This window comes from Apteryx mantelli, chromosome 7 (assembly GCF_036417845.1).
Source record: "Apteryx mantelli isolate bAptMan1 chromosome 7, bAptMan1.hap1, whole genome shotgun sequence".
In the NCBI taxonomy this organism is placed as follows: Eukaryota; Metazoa; Chordata; class Aves; order Apterygiformes; family Apterygidae; genus Apteryx; species Apteryx mantelli.
In genome coordinates this window covers 20,378,908-20,395,423 of record NC_089984.1, presented here as the reverse complement: position 1 = coordinate 20,395,423, position 16,516 = coordinate 20,378,908, and the positions used below count along the sequence as shown (strand labels likewise).

The following is a 16,516-nucleotide window of genomic DNA, read 5'->3' as shown; positions in this document are numbered from 1 at the left end:
GTATTTGTTTATCAGTGTTGCAGCACTATGCAGTCACATTGTAAAGTCTCTTCAAGGTCAAAGAACATCTTCAGAGACAATTGTCTTAAAGCTAATTTTTCGAAATTAGCTTTTTCTCTCTCAACAGGCTAAGTTAGAGGAATGTGGCATTTGAAGGTGGCCCACTGGTTTATTGGCACTGCATGGTCACCCAAAAGATTTGTTCACATTTTGGCTTTGGCTTGATTAGGAAATCGTAGAATACAATGTATTCCTCAAAGAAGGTGTTTCTCGTTACCTATAGCTACCTTGCAGCCTGATGTCTGACAGAAGAACATTAGGTATGAAAGCTGTCCTTCTGTGCCTTAAACTAGTCCTATAGCTAGGCACCCATAAGCAGGACTACCTTAGATTTTTCCCCTAGATGCTAGTAGAAAAGTTAGGCTGCAAAAGTTAGTCATTTGAGGGGTACTTCACTGAGCACTTTTCCCCTATTTTTAATTTGGGTATGGAAGTAAATTTCAAGTGTTTGCTTTGTCGCTTATCTCAAAAACAGGCACCCTAGATTGAGCAGCCTTTTTGGATAAGAATGAAATGAATGAAGTCTGTGATGCTGGAATATGGGCAGCGTTGGTTCCTTATGACCCAGCGTTAAGCCGTGTAAATGACTGCCTCTGCTTCCCTGGAAGGCTCATGTGATGTTCTTAAATGAGGCTTGCTGAAGATAGGGAAATATGTAGCAGATCTGTCTGTTACAGACCATAAAGCTGCTTATGGCAGGCTGAATCAGCAAAGTGCTGTTGTGGACTTATGAATAAATGTTGTATAGATGAGATTCCTGCCAGTTTGAGTACCTTGAAGTACATTGCTAATGGGATTTTTTTTTTAAGGGTTAGTACTGCAAACAACAAATAATAAACATATTTAAAGAAAGTATTGAGACCTGAAGTCAGACTTATTAACAAACAAAATCTCTTGCAGAAAATCTAACACTGATGTGATCAATTAAAATCACTTTGGCCTATATTATTTGGCACTTGACCTTTAGTTTGCCTTTTGAGTTATTTTGTCACTATCACTTCCTTATTATGACTACTTTATGCATCTTTGTTTTTGTTCTCCTGTCTCTTACTCTTTTCTCACCTTTAGAAGGTAAGATTTCTTCCACACCCTACACCTCTACTTTGTACTAAAACAAAAAAAGCATGTCTGTGGGATTTTGTGCTGTGTGCAGGCCGTGTGCTGTGTGATTTTCTTCTGTGTGCCAACTGTAACACCATACTTATGTATATACACATAGAAGTTTTAAAAGGATCTTAATAACCCAGTCTAGCTACGTGTGGAATTGGCCGTCACTAAGAGAGTGGCGATGGCAAGCTGAACTACATCAAGACTCTTTCAGACCCTCATGAGAGCCAGCCCAAGATTTTAAAGCGCGTTCCTTTTGAATGCTGTTGGATTATGTTACTAGTCTCTGTAGCTACATATAAAAGGGTCCAGTCATGCAGGAACAGGCTTTCTGCAGGCCCAGAAAGGTTTATTAAATCAGGAATTTTGTCCATTCTATAGTATTTCATCAGCACCCTTCCTTCAGTATGTCAGTTCAAATAGTTCATGCTCTTCAGGCCTAGGCCTAAAACCTGAATTTCATGTGTATATTTTTAAATTCATTTTTATTATTGTATTTAATCATTCCTGCATTTTGTTAAATACCAATACAATTGATCCACAAGAAATCTGGAAATTTTCATGGTAAGAAGTGGTTGTGTTACAAAAAGTAGTTAAGCTAGGCTTAGAAGATTCTTACTTCTGTTCCTAACAAAGGCGTCTACCAAGGATTTTCTTAACAAAATTTTTGGCATATTAACAGTATCTATAAATGGAAAATGTTGGCCATTATGCATAATGCATAAGTATGTTGTGTGGACAAGTACATCAAAGTATTGTTTTATTCTCTGAGTTAAGAGAATTTTTAATTCTCAATTGTATTTTGATTTTTCAGAATTAAGGTACTTTGATGATTTGGAGCTGTAGCACTGTACATTAACCAAAAAGTAAAGTGTTTGTGATGTAAAGAATTTGAGTGCAAAATTCAGTAGCTGTGAGAAGAAGCCAGAGCTAATTTTCCAATGGCCACATATTGCAGACCTTCTTCCTTATATGTTTATTTATGTTGATTTATCTCTTTTTGTGAGAGAGGAAGGAGTTGTCAATTTCTATGATACTACTGTTGCATGCATTTCATGCCTGGCCATCAAGGGAAAGATTTTTCCCATGCTTTTCTGGAGCAACATAAGGTCTGTTTGGGGACAGACTGACTTGAATTTTGCCTGTATACATGCTATTGTTCATGCTGGAATTTATTTTAAATGTGTTATTCTTTCTTTTATTATGTACACATTAAAATATCATAAAATCTATGTAGATATAGTGGAGAATGAACAAACATGTGGAGGAATAGTTGTAGGCTTTTTCTTTAAAAAGCTGTTCTATCAGGCTTTCGTTAAAACCTGAAGTGCACGATACCGTTATGGATTGCAATAATCTCCACTTGCACCAAAACTGGACTTTTTTTAAACATAGTATGCTGATTTATAATTGAATCTTTGACAAAATCTTATAAAAAAAATAAAATAAAAAAACCATCTGTACTTATTTCTTCTGTTTGTAGTTTTGTTCCATTTTGTTTTCTTTTGGATTTCATTTTACAGAGAAGTTTAACTTTCTCTTTTGTATATTGTTAAACTTGTCCCACTTTTTATAAACTTTAAGTAATATTGAATTCATACGTCTTCCATTTCCATGGTAATGGAGGGGGTTAAAAGTTGTAGGAGGCTGAGAAGTATCTACTATCTTGCAGGATTGGACCCTGGATGGTGACTAAGCTATATATTCTGCCAGAAGGCTGGCTTTGCCTATTTCCTTCAACATTCCCTTCTTTGGTAATGAAATGCAGACGTCTCTAGACTAGACCACTTAATTGAGTCAGAGATTGTATTTTGTATTTAACAAGGGATTGTGTTGGATTTCTCGTTCCTTTTCAAGGCAGTGCCGATGGCACCTGCTGCATGAATAATCTCAAAATTCTTCATAGTGGTAAAAGTGGTGCATAAAGTATCTTGAAAAAGTGCTCATTTCCCTTAGAAATTGTCTTGCAAAAAGCTTGCTTGCTCTTTTCCCTTCAGGGAACGTTGCCCTAGTTATTTAACTGTTTTTGTTTAGCTCTTTTCAAAAGGCAGTAGTGCTGATTTTGCTCCTTTTGCCAACTAGATGTGGGAAAAGGAGGGAGAAAATCAGATTTTGCTGGTAAAACTGCTCTACACTAAACTTCTTGCAGGATAGCTGCGAGTTTTTTTTTTCTTTTCTTGCTCATAATTGTTCTTCTGGCAAATCCCGGATGGTCAAGTCTTTAAGATACTTAGCTGTTTAGGAAAAGACATGACACTTGAACAGCTCCAGAAATCAGGAATATCAAGACTTGCTTTCAAACAGTAAGATCATGAGCAAGTGTGTGTGTTCTTTGGGTTGTTTTAATTTATTTATTTTTTTAATTGAATGCTTCTAATTCCAACTTCCTGCTCAATAGCCTGGATCAGTGGACAAGTCCAGACGTTTCAGGATGGCAACACCTTTGTTTCTTGCCAAATATCCAACACCTGACGCAAAACTGTGGCAGAAACAGAAGTGAAATAGTGAGAAGTGCCGTAGCAGCAAGGCTGGTTAGGGATGTGTTCTCATTGTCTGTCTAAAAATTCCTCCTGTCTAACTGAAATGACAACTCCTTGCCAGGCTAAAGCTGAGAGTGACTCCTTGCCTTGGCAGTTTTGGCTTTTAGGAGGGGAAATCCGTGCTTTAAGAGTTGTCCTGAAACACTTTGACTGCTACACTAGGATTTTACCAGATTTTTTTTAACTAAACGAGGGGGATGGTGCTTTGCAAACAACACAAACTTCATTGCGGAGCCACGTGGGATAGCAAGACTTACACTGCAGAGCAGTCCAGTTGCACAACCTTCATATGATAGGAGAGATGGATCCTGGATGGCTTGGGTAGTGCTAGCAGTCATGGAATCATAAGTGTAAAAGGTAGCTTTGATTTTGGCCCCTAGTATGAGACTTAGATTCCGAAGCTTCTGTATCATTTTGCTGAAACTGCAACTCTGCAGGCGGCTGTGTGGACACAAGAGCCTGCGTCAGTCAGAAGGGGAGGCCTTCGCACCTCCTGTTTCTCCCCCCTCTCCTTTTCCAGCCTTGCACTCCCACACCTATCATCTCACCAATACACTCAGCAACATCTGTCGCCTTTTTAAAAATTCAGTTAATTTTGTTTCAAATTATTTATGGGGCAGTTCTCTTTTTACTGTTGTCAGGGTATCTCCCCTTATACCCGTTACTGATTCTTGATGCTAGGAACAGGCTCCTCTCTGAAAGAGTTGGACATGGACAGTCCAATTCAGTTACCAGTGTGAGGGCCAGGCTTCTCTTCAGCTGTATACTGTATCCCATAATCATGGGATGTTAGATGCATTTCAAATTATTTCTGTCACATTTATGGTAAAGAGCTATTTTGGCCTTGTCCCAACTTTTTACTTAAGGTACTTGTTGCTCTGACTGTCTTTTCATTTGTTTAAGATAGAAAACTTCTGGCCCCTAGTGGAGAGATGACATCGACAGTTAAGAGAGTATGCAGAGAGATAACTGGATGGTTTGGTCTCCTGTAGGCAAAGATGTGTTAGATAATAGCAGGATAATAGTCAGAAAATCAGCTTCTCTGACACTCATGGCAGAGAGATTCTGAGTTAAAAATGTGTTCATGTGGGTTAAAACCTCCGAAGACCCTATATCGGAATTGCAGGAATGAACTGGCAGTCTGTGCTTTTCTTCAGTGCTGCTTCTTTCTTTAAAAATGACAAACAGCACCTGTTTGACTTCAAACAGCAAAACAGTTTTTTTTTTTTTTTTTTTTTTTTTTAAATAAAAAGCAAATGCACATCCTCTTACACAGAAGTAGTAAAATTCACTGGCCAATTTCCATCATTAAAAAGTTGACTCTCTAAAGTCTTGTGAATGATAATCTCATTGTTATAATTTTTCTATATGCCTGATTTATATTAAGGGGAGGAAAAAAAGGAACTAACTGCAAGATGTGTGCTTACTAGAGCTTTGACTTCAGAAATTAAAACACTAGTAAATAAAGGAATAGAAAAATCACTAAAAACTTGCATGCACATTTTCTGCATTTTGAGTGAGATGAAAGCGTCTGTCTTCAGAAAGAAGTGATTATGACCCGCTAGTTTGAAAACGGGTTTTGAGCTGCTTATATGGGTGCGCTTCTGTAAGGAGATGGTGCTTTAGAACCGTTCTGTCTGCTTTGGTTGTGTTGACTATTTGTGCTTTGATTTTGAGAATCATTACGGTGGTTTCTCTTTTGCAAAGGACACTGAAGCCATGAAAAGAGCTTTGGCCTTAATAGATTCGAAGATGAACCAGGCAAAAGGGTGGCTGAGAGATCCAAATGCACCTCCAGGTAATATTAAAAAAAAGAAAAGAAGTATTTTGATTTTTAAAATCCTAAATAATTCTTCTGTGTAAGACAGAATTGCCTTTAAACATTAATAAACTATGCAAGGTGGATCATTCTGAATGATCATTTAGAAATTCCTTTCTTTAAATATTGAAGATCAAGCAAATAAATTATGTGCCTAATCACCTAGGAAGCTTTGGTTGTTTTTAAGTTGTCCAAGTAATTGCTCTGTATAGTGTATATGATTTTTTTTCTTTGCATTCCACTAGTAAAAACCAAAAAAACGCAAATTACATTGAACAGTATTTAACTGCAGCAGTGGATAATACTTTAAATCCCTCCTTCTGTACTTTTAAATTTGATACCTTCAGATTTGTCTAATACTAATCTCTTTGGTAAGTGTTTTTCTTTGTCTTGACAAAAAAATTTTAACATGGAAAAGCTGCTGTAAATATTGTAACTACAGATTTGTCATCTCTGTATAAAGGTTTTGCCCTTCTATGCATCTTTAAAGCTCATAAAACCAGCTACAGGCCTATTCCATTTGTACTTTAAAAGACCTTGTCTGAAAGGCTTCCTCTGAAATGGAAGCTAAATACACAGTTGTAAATGTTGGAAGTGAATTATCATCTGTGAAGCTGCTGCTTATTTCTTCTGACCTTGTTCCCCATGCCACACTCAACTCCAGAAAATTCAGTTCCTTGCAAAGCCTTCTGTTGTTGACATTGACAATTAATGAAATAAACCATAAAAAAAATTCAGTAGCCAAGGACAATGAAAACATGTAGAACTTGCTGCAAAACAGATTTTTCTGGGTATATTACTTGGAAATAATCTCATATTTTTGTCCTTGAGTGGTTCTTATGGCAGCACTTGTTCTTTGAGCCACTTCCATTATTCTGATTTCATGGTGGAAGTGGCGCTTTATGGATGGTGGGGGTGCCAGTACCCATAATGCTGAGGGATGGGGTGGGGGGTGGATTACAAGGAGAATGAATGTTGTTCTTGATCTTCTTTTGCCAATTATAAGTCAGATTTGCAGCTGGCTAAAGTTAAGGCTGCCTGAACCTTTCTACATTGCTCCTTCCCTTCTCATCCTGAGTGCATTAAAGATTCTATAAATGAAGCATATATAGGAATTAAGCTATGATAACAGAATGATTAAATGATTTAATGGCACATGATGCACACTACTAAATCTGTGCTCTACTGTTTCAGGAATATTGTCCCATTGTAAGATTTATTCCATTTTGTGTATGTCTTGTAATTTTGGATAAATGTACTTTCAAATTGGAACCTAATAAAATCAGTGTGGCAGGCTGTGATGAGATTCCCAGTTATCAAAGAATATCTTGTCTGACATTTTGCTAACTGACTCTGCCTCTTAGGGGATGCTGGTGAGCAAGCAATAAGGCAGATCCTTGATGAAGCTGGAAAAGCGGGAGAACTGTGTGCCGGCAAAGAACGCAGAGAGATTCTGGGAACATGCAAAACACTGGGCCAGATGACGGATCAACTGGCTGATCTCCGAGCCAGGTAAATCTGTTACTCTTACTGGGTTATTTTCCAGTGTTGTTAAAACAGTTTTTCTGCACTTACGATTATGTTGTTTCTTAACCCATAGGGAGAGCAGGGCAGTAACTGCATTATTTTTTGTTCCATCACTGTGGTGTGGCATGTGGTTATTTCATTCTCTTCTGATAAGAATAACTTGCTTTAATATGTGTTTAATATGTGAATTCTTAGTTACAGGACATGTTGGGACAATGAGCAGCAGAATTACTTGGGTAGATAATTCAGAGTTTGTTTAATGTCAAACACAACTTTCCTTCAAATTAAGCAGAAATTAAATCTTACTCTGTTATGCCTGTTCCCCCCAAAAGATACCCTAATGACCATCAGCTGCATGAGTATTACAGTTGTTAGGTTTTTATTGGGATGTTAGGCGGCAAGCAGTAGTTGTTGTTGTTGTTAATCAGGTACTGATAAATTCTTCAGAACTTGATCTGCCTGCCTTCTGTTGGCATTTGAGTTTGATTTAACTTGAGTCCTTTATCAGTTTTCTGACTCCTCACTTAAGAATTGGTTATTCTCTCACAAAGCTGGTTTTGAATTAAGGGTGTTTTTAAGCAGCAGATGAGTCTCTTGAGGTTTGCTGAACTTCTTCATTTTAAGTACTATAACCTTTTGTTCTTTTTTTTAGAAAACAGGAAGTATGATATTCCTTTGTGAAGGCATAAAGATGATGAGTTAAATAACTACTGCATGTAGCTTGAATTCTATAACCCAGTCTCCTTTGAATATGAGGAATTCTTTTTCTCAGCTGTGCATCAGTGTAATAAATCCTTAAGCTGGAATGCTCTAATATTGATCTCCTTATTTTGTTCCAATGATCCTCTCCCCTGCCACCACCCTTAAAAAAACAAACAAACAAAGCAGAAACCCCCAGAAGCTGTTCATAACAATCTATCAGGGAGACAGACAATGATTTCATGGTGTAATATTTTCTTCCTAAATGTTAATGCATCTTGCAAGAAAAAGCAGTAGAGGTTATGAGTTTTTTTCTTTTAGAAAAATAAATTGCCTTTATTTAAAAACAAGCATCTCTTCTGACTTAAACCTGTGAAGTGCAGGAAATGAGCAAATGCAAATTATCTGAAGATCTCAGTTTTGAGTGACCTTAGATAAGAACAAATTCCCTACCATCACTTTAAAAGTGGAGACTGGCAAACTGTGAAGCATTTTAGTGATACATACAAAAGCTTGGAGCATTTCTGAAACAAATTATTTCTCTAAGGAATCATTAGTTTGATTATACAAAGACTACAAAGGTCAAAGAATCAGAAATACTAGCTATGCTGTCATTAAAGAAGTGATGTATGTTGTAATGGTAATAATAGATGAGAAGCTGGTTTTGGTTTAACTTCACTTGGATTTCCAGATGATTGGCCTAAGAAAATGCCAGAGTTTCTTTGTACCAGTTTTTGCACAGACCATTGGAGATTAGGTCAAACTTTAATTCTTGCTGTAAAGGAATAGCTGGTGTTAGCTTTTGTAGTATTTGAAATTTTTAAAAGTGGAGGAAAGCAGGACTAAGATTTACTAACAAGTAAGTTAATTTGTATGCTGTCTTAATATATAAATGACTTCAACTCAGCCTATGAGAAGTAAGGTGTGAAGAAACATATTTTGAAATCAGACCTCTGGTCTGATGTGTGTAAATATACCTTATCTCAATAGCATCCTTGTCATCCTGCCACTTACTATGATCTTTTTAAAGTTATTTGTTTGATAAAATTAACACACTCAAAGCTTTCCAATAATCAAATATTTTGGAATGGAGTATGAGATTTCTTATGTAAAACTCTAATGTTCTCAGGCATGTATACCTGAAATAATTTTTCTGTCTGGCCTTTAATTCTTATGCAATTGAACAATCAGTGCTGCAAATTATTTTCTACAGCTTTGTAAACTGGTATTTTTAACATCCTTTCCTCCAGTTTAAGAAATAATACCAATATCCTGTAACCTTTAAACTACTTTGTCAGCATGATAGAGGCACAGCAATGACATCTTCTTGCCACTTACAGACTTGTTGGCCTCGCTTAGGCAGGGCTAGGCACAACTCCGGCAGGTTCTGACTGACTGTTGCAGCAATCTGTAAGTGAATAGAGAGCAGGCCTGGTCATCAGTAATTCAGTGGAGCCAAATTCCCAAATAGCCTTACTTTATCTTTTCATATTGGGGAACTTAAAAGTATTTATTCTTCTGGGGATACTAAATACAAAATCTCTAGGAAGGGGCAGATATGCTCTAAGTATGCTATTAGTTTTAAACCGTTGCCGTCTCGTTCTCTCTGTTATTTTTGTTTTCAAGAGAAATATTCTGATTAAATACTGTAGCTCTTTCAAGAATAGCTGAGAATGCTCATGAACTTTTTTGTTGCCTCTTTATTAGAAAAGATTTTTACTGTTCAGTGTCAAAGAAATTTATTCAGTCCTGAGCTGAGTCTGTGATGCTTTTTCTGTCTTGAGCAGAGGACAGGGTGCTACGCCAATGGCTATGCAGAAAGCACAGCAGGTGTCACAAGGTCTGGACTTGCTCACTGCGAAAGTGGAGAATGCAGCCCGCAAGTTGGAAGCCATGACAAACTCTAAGCAGGCAATTGCTAAGAAGATTGATGCTGCTCAGGTACCACTACTGATTTAATAAATGTTTCAGAAAATGGTTAAACTGATGCTGTTAGATCTGTTTGGCTGAACTGCCGTAGGTGTTTCCAAATGCAACACAGCTAGTCATCAGGAAGAACATGTACTTGATTTAACACAGACAAATCTTAAATTCTGTAATACTGTAATTTAAAATTCTGTGAATTTTGTTACAGCTTATGACTTTTCTTTTGTTTTTTTTTGTAAATGGTTTATCATTGCTAAAGAGTTTCAAGGATATGAACTTAAAATGAGGAAACACTCCCTAAATTCGGACATAAACTGATCTTATTAAAGCAAAGAGTAGAGGAGTTTCAGACTGCACAGGTAAACTTCCTTGGCCTCTGTTTTGGGAGTACCAGTACAGATTTAGAGCCTCATGCTTTTGATGACAAAGAGCAAAACAGTGTTTTTGTAACTTTTAATCTCCTTCGATCTTCAGCCTATTACCCAGTGAAGAAGATCATAATTATCAGATAATGAATTTTGTGTGTGTGTATATGTATATATATAAAAATATAGATATCTGGTCTTGATATCTATATATAAATATATAGATACATATCTATATATTTAGATTATGAATCTGATAATTGAACTTTTTAGAAAGAGCTCCATAAGGAAAGTTACATTGTCCACAGGAGCATCTGTCTTCATTTTTCTTCTAAAAGCTAAACTGCAGTTCTCTAAGGCCTGTAATTAAATGTTACTTCTGAAAATATTGTTGGCAAATGCTGGGGAGAGTAGGTTCATTTCGTTTCCTCTTATTTTTGAAAGTAAAACATCTGGCAGACAGAGCTTCAGGGTACATAATCAACACGGATTGTTTTTCAAAAGTATTTTCTGTTAAATAAAGTTTTGAAAGCCTTTTAAAGTCTCTGTAGAAATAGTATTACTATTTATCTTCACTTCTACACAACTTCTATTAAGAATTGGCTAGCAGATCCTAATGGGGGCAGCGAAGGAGAAGAACATATTCGGGGAATTATGGCTGAGGCAAGGAAAGTTGCAGAATTATGTGAAGAGCCTAAGGAAAGAGATGACATCCTTCGCTCCTTGGGAGAAATCTCTGCTTTGACAGCTAAGCTGTCAGATCTACGAAGACAGTACGTATTTGTTTATCACCATTAATTTATTTGAATACCTTTCATTGGTAGTTCAAAGCACAGAATTTATTAATCAAAATACTGCTGATTAATTGGGGAATATGTTTTTCTCCAAGAACTGGGAATGAGTATCGTAAACTTTTGAGTTTCCATCCCGCATTTAGTAAAAAATGCGAAGAATTGTTCAGTTCCCAGAACAGAAAATGTAACATTTTAACAACGTTTTTAAATTTTAACATTTTAAAAGTTTAACATCCCTTTTAATATTTGAATCTATTTAATGATTTCTATCGACAAGCTATGGTTGTTATCTTCCCCCTATAGAAAATGGGAGTAGCTAGAGGTGCACGTCTATAAAATACTTTTTCTACTGCTTATGGAATGTTTGACTGGCAAACTGAAGACAAAAGCCACCTCCTTTGCACTATCAAAGCATTTCGAAGGAACCAGATAATGTGAAATTTGCTTGTTTATACAGACAAATGTCATCACTGATTCTTTGCTAAGCAATTTGCTGCAAGACAGGGTGGAATATTTCGCACTTCAATCTTTCGTTAGTGTTCTAAGATGTAACTGTAAACCATATAAAGCATAGGTTTTAAAAGACTTGCAGAAAAACTTGCAGGGTTCAGTGCTCAGCTGCAAATGATGTTTCTGTATCGGTTTTGCAAAAAGGCTGCTTGAGAACAGACTGAAACAGTTAGTGTATAAACCCGGATTTTTAATCTCTAGTCAGTTGCAATATGGAAATAAATACTTTTCTTTCTTCAGTAGTTAGAGACTAAAGTTTTTCTTGATATTTAGCTGCCATAGGTCTTAATATGCTACCTCTTTCCTAGCTTGTGAATAGCCTTGGGTCTGTTGCTGCTTATTTTTGAACTTGTAATCTGTGTGGCTTTATTGCAGTACTTCATAAGATGGCCATGAGTGTGGGAAATTGAAGTCATACATCAGTACTATCAGTGACATTAACATACCTTCCCCCACTTCAGTGTTATGTTGAACATAAGTAAGGTCCAGGTGCCAGAGAAATCTGAGGTGGGGATTTATGGCTGAATCTCAGAGCAAATAATCCCGATCTGTCAAGTCTTGATTTGACCTTCTTTAAAAAGACTAAAAGTACCTTTTCTTGTGTTCCTCCCTGCCCCCCCTCCCCCCAACTGAATTTAGGATTAAGTGATCTTTGACTGTATTTTTTTTTTTTTTTCCTTCCTTTATCTTCAGCGGAAAAGGTGACTCTCCAGAGGCCCGTGCATTGGCTAAGCAAATAGCTACATCACTTCAGAATTTACAATCCAAAACAAACAGGGCTGTAGCAAATACTAGGCCGGTTAAGGCAGCTGTCCATTTGGAAGGCAAGATTGAGCAAGCTCAAAGGTGGATAGACAATCCTACTGTTGACGATCGGGGAGTAGGTAAGTGTTTCTGCGTACTCTTCTGGAGTTTCTTCTCCCTTCCTTACTATCCCAATTTTATGGTTAAACTTGTTAGTAATTTTTATGACTGAAACTACTGCTCCTGAGAGGCTTAACATGTGTAGGATCTCTTCACTGATACTAAGTTCATGGCTGGTGGTTTATAGCCATGTTCTAGCTGCAGTACTATTGAATCAAGCTGGCCTATGATTCACTTTTTCTTCTGGAAAGAAGAATTTTCTCAAAGAATGGGAGAATGTGTACTGCAGAATAGACAAACTTTAAACTCCTCTTTGCTCTTCTCATCTTACAAATATAGTGTCCAAAACCTGAATTTATATGTACTCCAGCAAATTGAGAAATTGAGTTCTTCAGAGAGGAGAAAAGCAATCGTAACGGTAGTTTAAAAATGTCTTCTGCTTGTGTGGCTTCTGGGTTATCTGAGAATGCTACTTGATTGAAGAGAAAAGTGATCTGCAAATTCAAGCATGCTCTCAGTGGGCATATAATTATGGTTCAAGAATTGCTTTATTGAGAGCTCATTGCAAACAATCTCTGAAAAGCCTTGTTTTGCTGCTTCTGATGCCATTTTAAGTAGGTGGATGATACCTGAAATCTTCATTCGATAATTTTCTGGTGTGTGAATAACCAGGGGCAGATTCTTGAATTAATGATTTGCAAGGCTGATAGCTTGGACATTTGTGAAGTGCGATTTTAAAAGTAATGTTATAACAGAGCATTGAAGTCCCATGTTTTGACACTTTTTGATGAGTAAACTGCACACCAAATGAGATGACACAAGAAGGTGGCATGTAGGTTATGTTATATTTTGGCACTGACTTAAAAACCTTCCTAATCCTGAGCTTCAGATGCTTCTCTAGAATTCTGAGGTGGTCAGCTCAAAAAAGCATGCAAACTGTACTTTTTTTTTTTTTTAATTCAAAAAACCAAAGAAACTTAAATCCCACTTGAAGTCTGCAAAAGCATTGTTAACTATGAGGTTTGGTTACATAAAGGAAGCTTCTTTAAAAAATGGAAGTTTAGGTATACCAGCTACACACTAGAGGATTTAGTCAATTGCTGTAGTGATGCATAATGACAAAGATGTGTGAAAGATGTGTAAGATGTTATGTGCCCCATAACTTGAATGTTCCTAATACTATATAATGAAAAAATTCTAGTTATGACATGAAGTTGTTGCGTGTTTTTTTGGTTCTGTTTTGTTTTGGGGGGTTTTGTGTTTTGGGGGTTTTTGTGTTACAGTTGCTTTGGCCCTTGGTAGGCTGTGTATATGAAAGATATACTAAAAACCTAAGTCAAATAAGTGCTCTGTTAGGTCCAGACAGCACTTCTGGAAGAATTTGGCCTTATATTTTTAGTCCTACAATAATATGAAAATACTTGCTCAGTGTTCTCTGCAGCAGGAATGACCATTTCACAAATAACTTGGCATGTTTACAGTTGTCCCAGGCAGGGTAGCACTGTAGCACAAACTGACTTTGGAAGTAATGAGATGCATCTAGCTTTTTTCATAAACACGTGAGTCACTTCAGTGGTGTTTACTGCTACAAATATTTACATGCAGTCATATTATATGCTATGCTAGCTAAATGATGGCTAAAATAATTATTTGAAAGATGTCCTGTGACAACTCCTTTCTTAAGCAATCTTGAGCTTGCTATTAATTTGAATTACTCGTATGTTAGCATTGGCTTCAAATGACTCTTTAGTAGGTCTTTAAAGGACTTATTTTTAGAAGAAGTTATTGTATATTAATATTGCTATATTATTGAAACAACAGAGGACTTTATCTTCTGTTAGTGAATGAAGAAAATCACCCACACTAACAAAACTTTCACAAAAATAACTTCCAATACACTGTGGAAGTTTTTATATTTGTTATTTTTTTCCATCTTGGACACTTGACATTTCTTACCCATGATTTTTAGAATTCCTAGAGAGGATATTCTGCTTTCTCATTTGTATTTTCTACTTTGCTTTTCCCCCCTCTTCCTGCTCATCTTCTAATGACTTAAAAAGACTCAAATTGCAGTACTTGGAATTTGCAAGTACTTTCTGTTGGAGTCAACAGATTAGTTATGTAGGAATACATGATAGCTGTAACAGTTAACTTCTGTGAAGCCACCCTGACTGAAAAGGATGCATCTCTGGCCAGAGATGCTGTAAAGGACAAAAATTGATGGAGACTCGAGTTCCTCTTTGGATTTGAACTGATGTTGCTTAGTGAAAAAAGTGAAAGATTCTTCCCACTGCCAAAGCTTTCTGACTAGAAGGGTGTGCTTAAAAACCTAAGAGCTCTGAAATGTCATTTAGTTCCTGGTACATCGAAGATGTGCTTGCAGCTTTTGGATCTACTGTGTATAAATGCAGTATGACTTTTTCCACTGTAGGCCAGGCAGCAATTCGGGGACTGGTTGCAGAAGGTCGTCGTTTAGCCAATGTCATGATGGGACCTTATCGTCAAGACCTGCTTGCCAAATGTGACCGTGTAGACCAGCTGGCTGCTCAGCTAGCCGACCTCGCAGCGAGAGGGGAGGGAGAGTCTCCTCAGGCTAGGGCAATCGCTGCTCAGCTTCAGGACTCACTCAAGGTAAGAATCATTGCAGTTGGATCTGTTCTTGTGCGGTGAAACACATGAAATGTTGAAGTATTTGTACCACTCCGATAAGGCACCTGTATGTGTGAGGCATCAGTAACCAAAAAAAAGAAAAAAAAAAAAAAAAAAAAAAAAGAGGTGTAGCAAAAAACCTGTATGGAGTAAAGAATGTGCAAGTGGATTTTTTTGTTTTTGTTGAGAAGCTCTATTTTCCAGAGATGCTTAAAGCCAACGTCCTTCAGAGATCATGATGTTGTGCTGTAGGGATCAATTCCAAATGAACAACTCTAGAAGACAACATGTTAGCATCGCAAATTTGAGGGGCAAGGTCTCAAATCATGCCATTCATTGCTTCTGATGCCGCTTAAGCCTATTATGTAAGCTTTTCATATTTCAAACAATAAGTTGTTTATTGAACGTGCTCTTAAGGTCATGTTTTATCTTAGTGGCTGCCACTAAGATAAAATAGTAATGGATTTACTTTTCTGCAAGAAGAGATTTTATGAGATTTGAACCCCTACAAACTCTTAGTGTTCCTGTGTTTTGTACCAATACCTTTTATTTTTTTAAAGGATCTTAAAACACGGATGCAAGAAGCAATGACCCAGGAGGTTTCTGATGTTTTTAGTGACACTACAACTCCCATTAAATTGTTAGCAGTAGCAGCCACTGCTCCTTCTGATGCTCCCAATAGGGATGAGGTAAGCATATCAAGTTGTTTTTTTTTTCCTGTGTGAAACTTCAGTTAACTTATTGTATAGTTTTACCAGAATTTTTCTACCAGAATATTTTCTCTTAGGCTTGAGATCCATGCTTATTCTGAGTGAGCAATGGTTGCCATGCAAAATTCTCTGGGCTGATGGGGATTCATAATTGTGCTATATATCCCTGCAAATGGTATTGTCCATGACTTCAGTAAATGCCAAAGATTTTTCCCATGATGTTCATGTCATGTTGCCTATAACATGCTAAAAAGTATTGGGCAAGAAACACTAATTAACACACTAGATTGCATATCTCAACATATAAACTGATTAAAATAGTCAAATTCATGCCAAGGTTCATCAGCATACTTAACCTGTTCTTTTGCTGTGTGATCTTTTCCTGTACTTCAAGGCTACTGGCTTCATGTGAAGTATCTCAAACTCTGCGATGGGCAGCTCTGTTTGCCTAGTTGGTTTGAACATAATCAAAATGATTCCCAAGGCTTTGGGGAGTTTGGCTTTACAACAGGATAGTTTTTGCCAAAGTATTCTGTGCCTTGAATAAATAAGGACTGTGAAAGGAGAAGGTTTTTTTCCAATGTGGAGCTTCAATTCCTAGGATAAAACCCAGTATCTATCTTCCAAATGTAATTACTTCTGGTTTGTAGGTTTGAGGATTAATCTCTACATGCTAAACCAGGAGTTTTATTTGTATTAACTCAGTATTTATTATGGCACTGGTCAGGAATTAATGTATTTAATATATCATAGGTATAGAAGTGTGGTAGTATCCTTTGATGGGATAGGTTAGCAAGTAAAAGTCCAGTAACATAAAGATTTAAAAAATGAAACTGCTTCAAAGCTTCTGTATCCTCTTGCATGCTGTTAGAGGTACATTAAGTTTGGATGTTATGAAGGTGTCCCTAACACTTAAAGAAAAATTGTCTATTCTGTTAGAGAAGTT

At 36.9% G+C, this 16,516-nt stretch overlaps 1 protein-coding gene across 4 annotated transcripts in view; it reads left to right on the top strand.

The window, feature by feature from the left end:
• The window catches only part of VCL (vinculin), a 67,101-nt gene that overhangs the window by 36,629 nt on the left and 13,956 nt on the right, over nucleotides 1–16,516 (top strand). For all 4 annotated transcript variants that reach the window (XM_013960226.2, XM_013960225.2, XM_067299902.1 and 1 more), the window contains 7 exons: nucleotides 5,415–5,505; nucleotides 6,891–7,038; nucleotides 9,540–9,693; nucleotides 10,641–10,816; nucleotides 12,041–12,231; nucleotides 14,643–14,842; nucleotides 15,421–15,549. In XM_013960226.2, coding sequence (XP_013815680.1) covers nucleotides 5,415–5,505; nucleotides 6,891–7,038; nucleotides 9,540–9,693; nucleotides 10,641–10,816; nucleotides 12,041–12,231; nucleotides 14,643–14,842; nucleotides 15,421–15,549 — 1,089 coding nt within the window. The remainder of the gene's footprint in view (nucleotides 1–5,414; nucleotides 5,506–6,890; nucleotides 7,039–9,539; nucleotides 9,694–10,640; nucleotides 10,817–12,040; nucleotides 12,232–14,642; nucleotides 14,843–15,420; nucleotides 15,550–16,516) is intronic.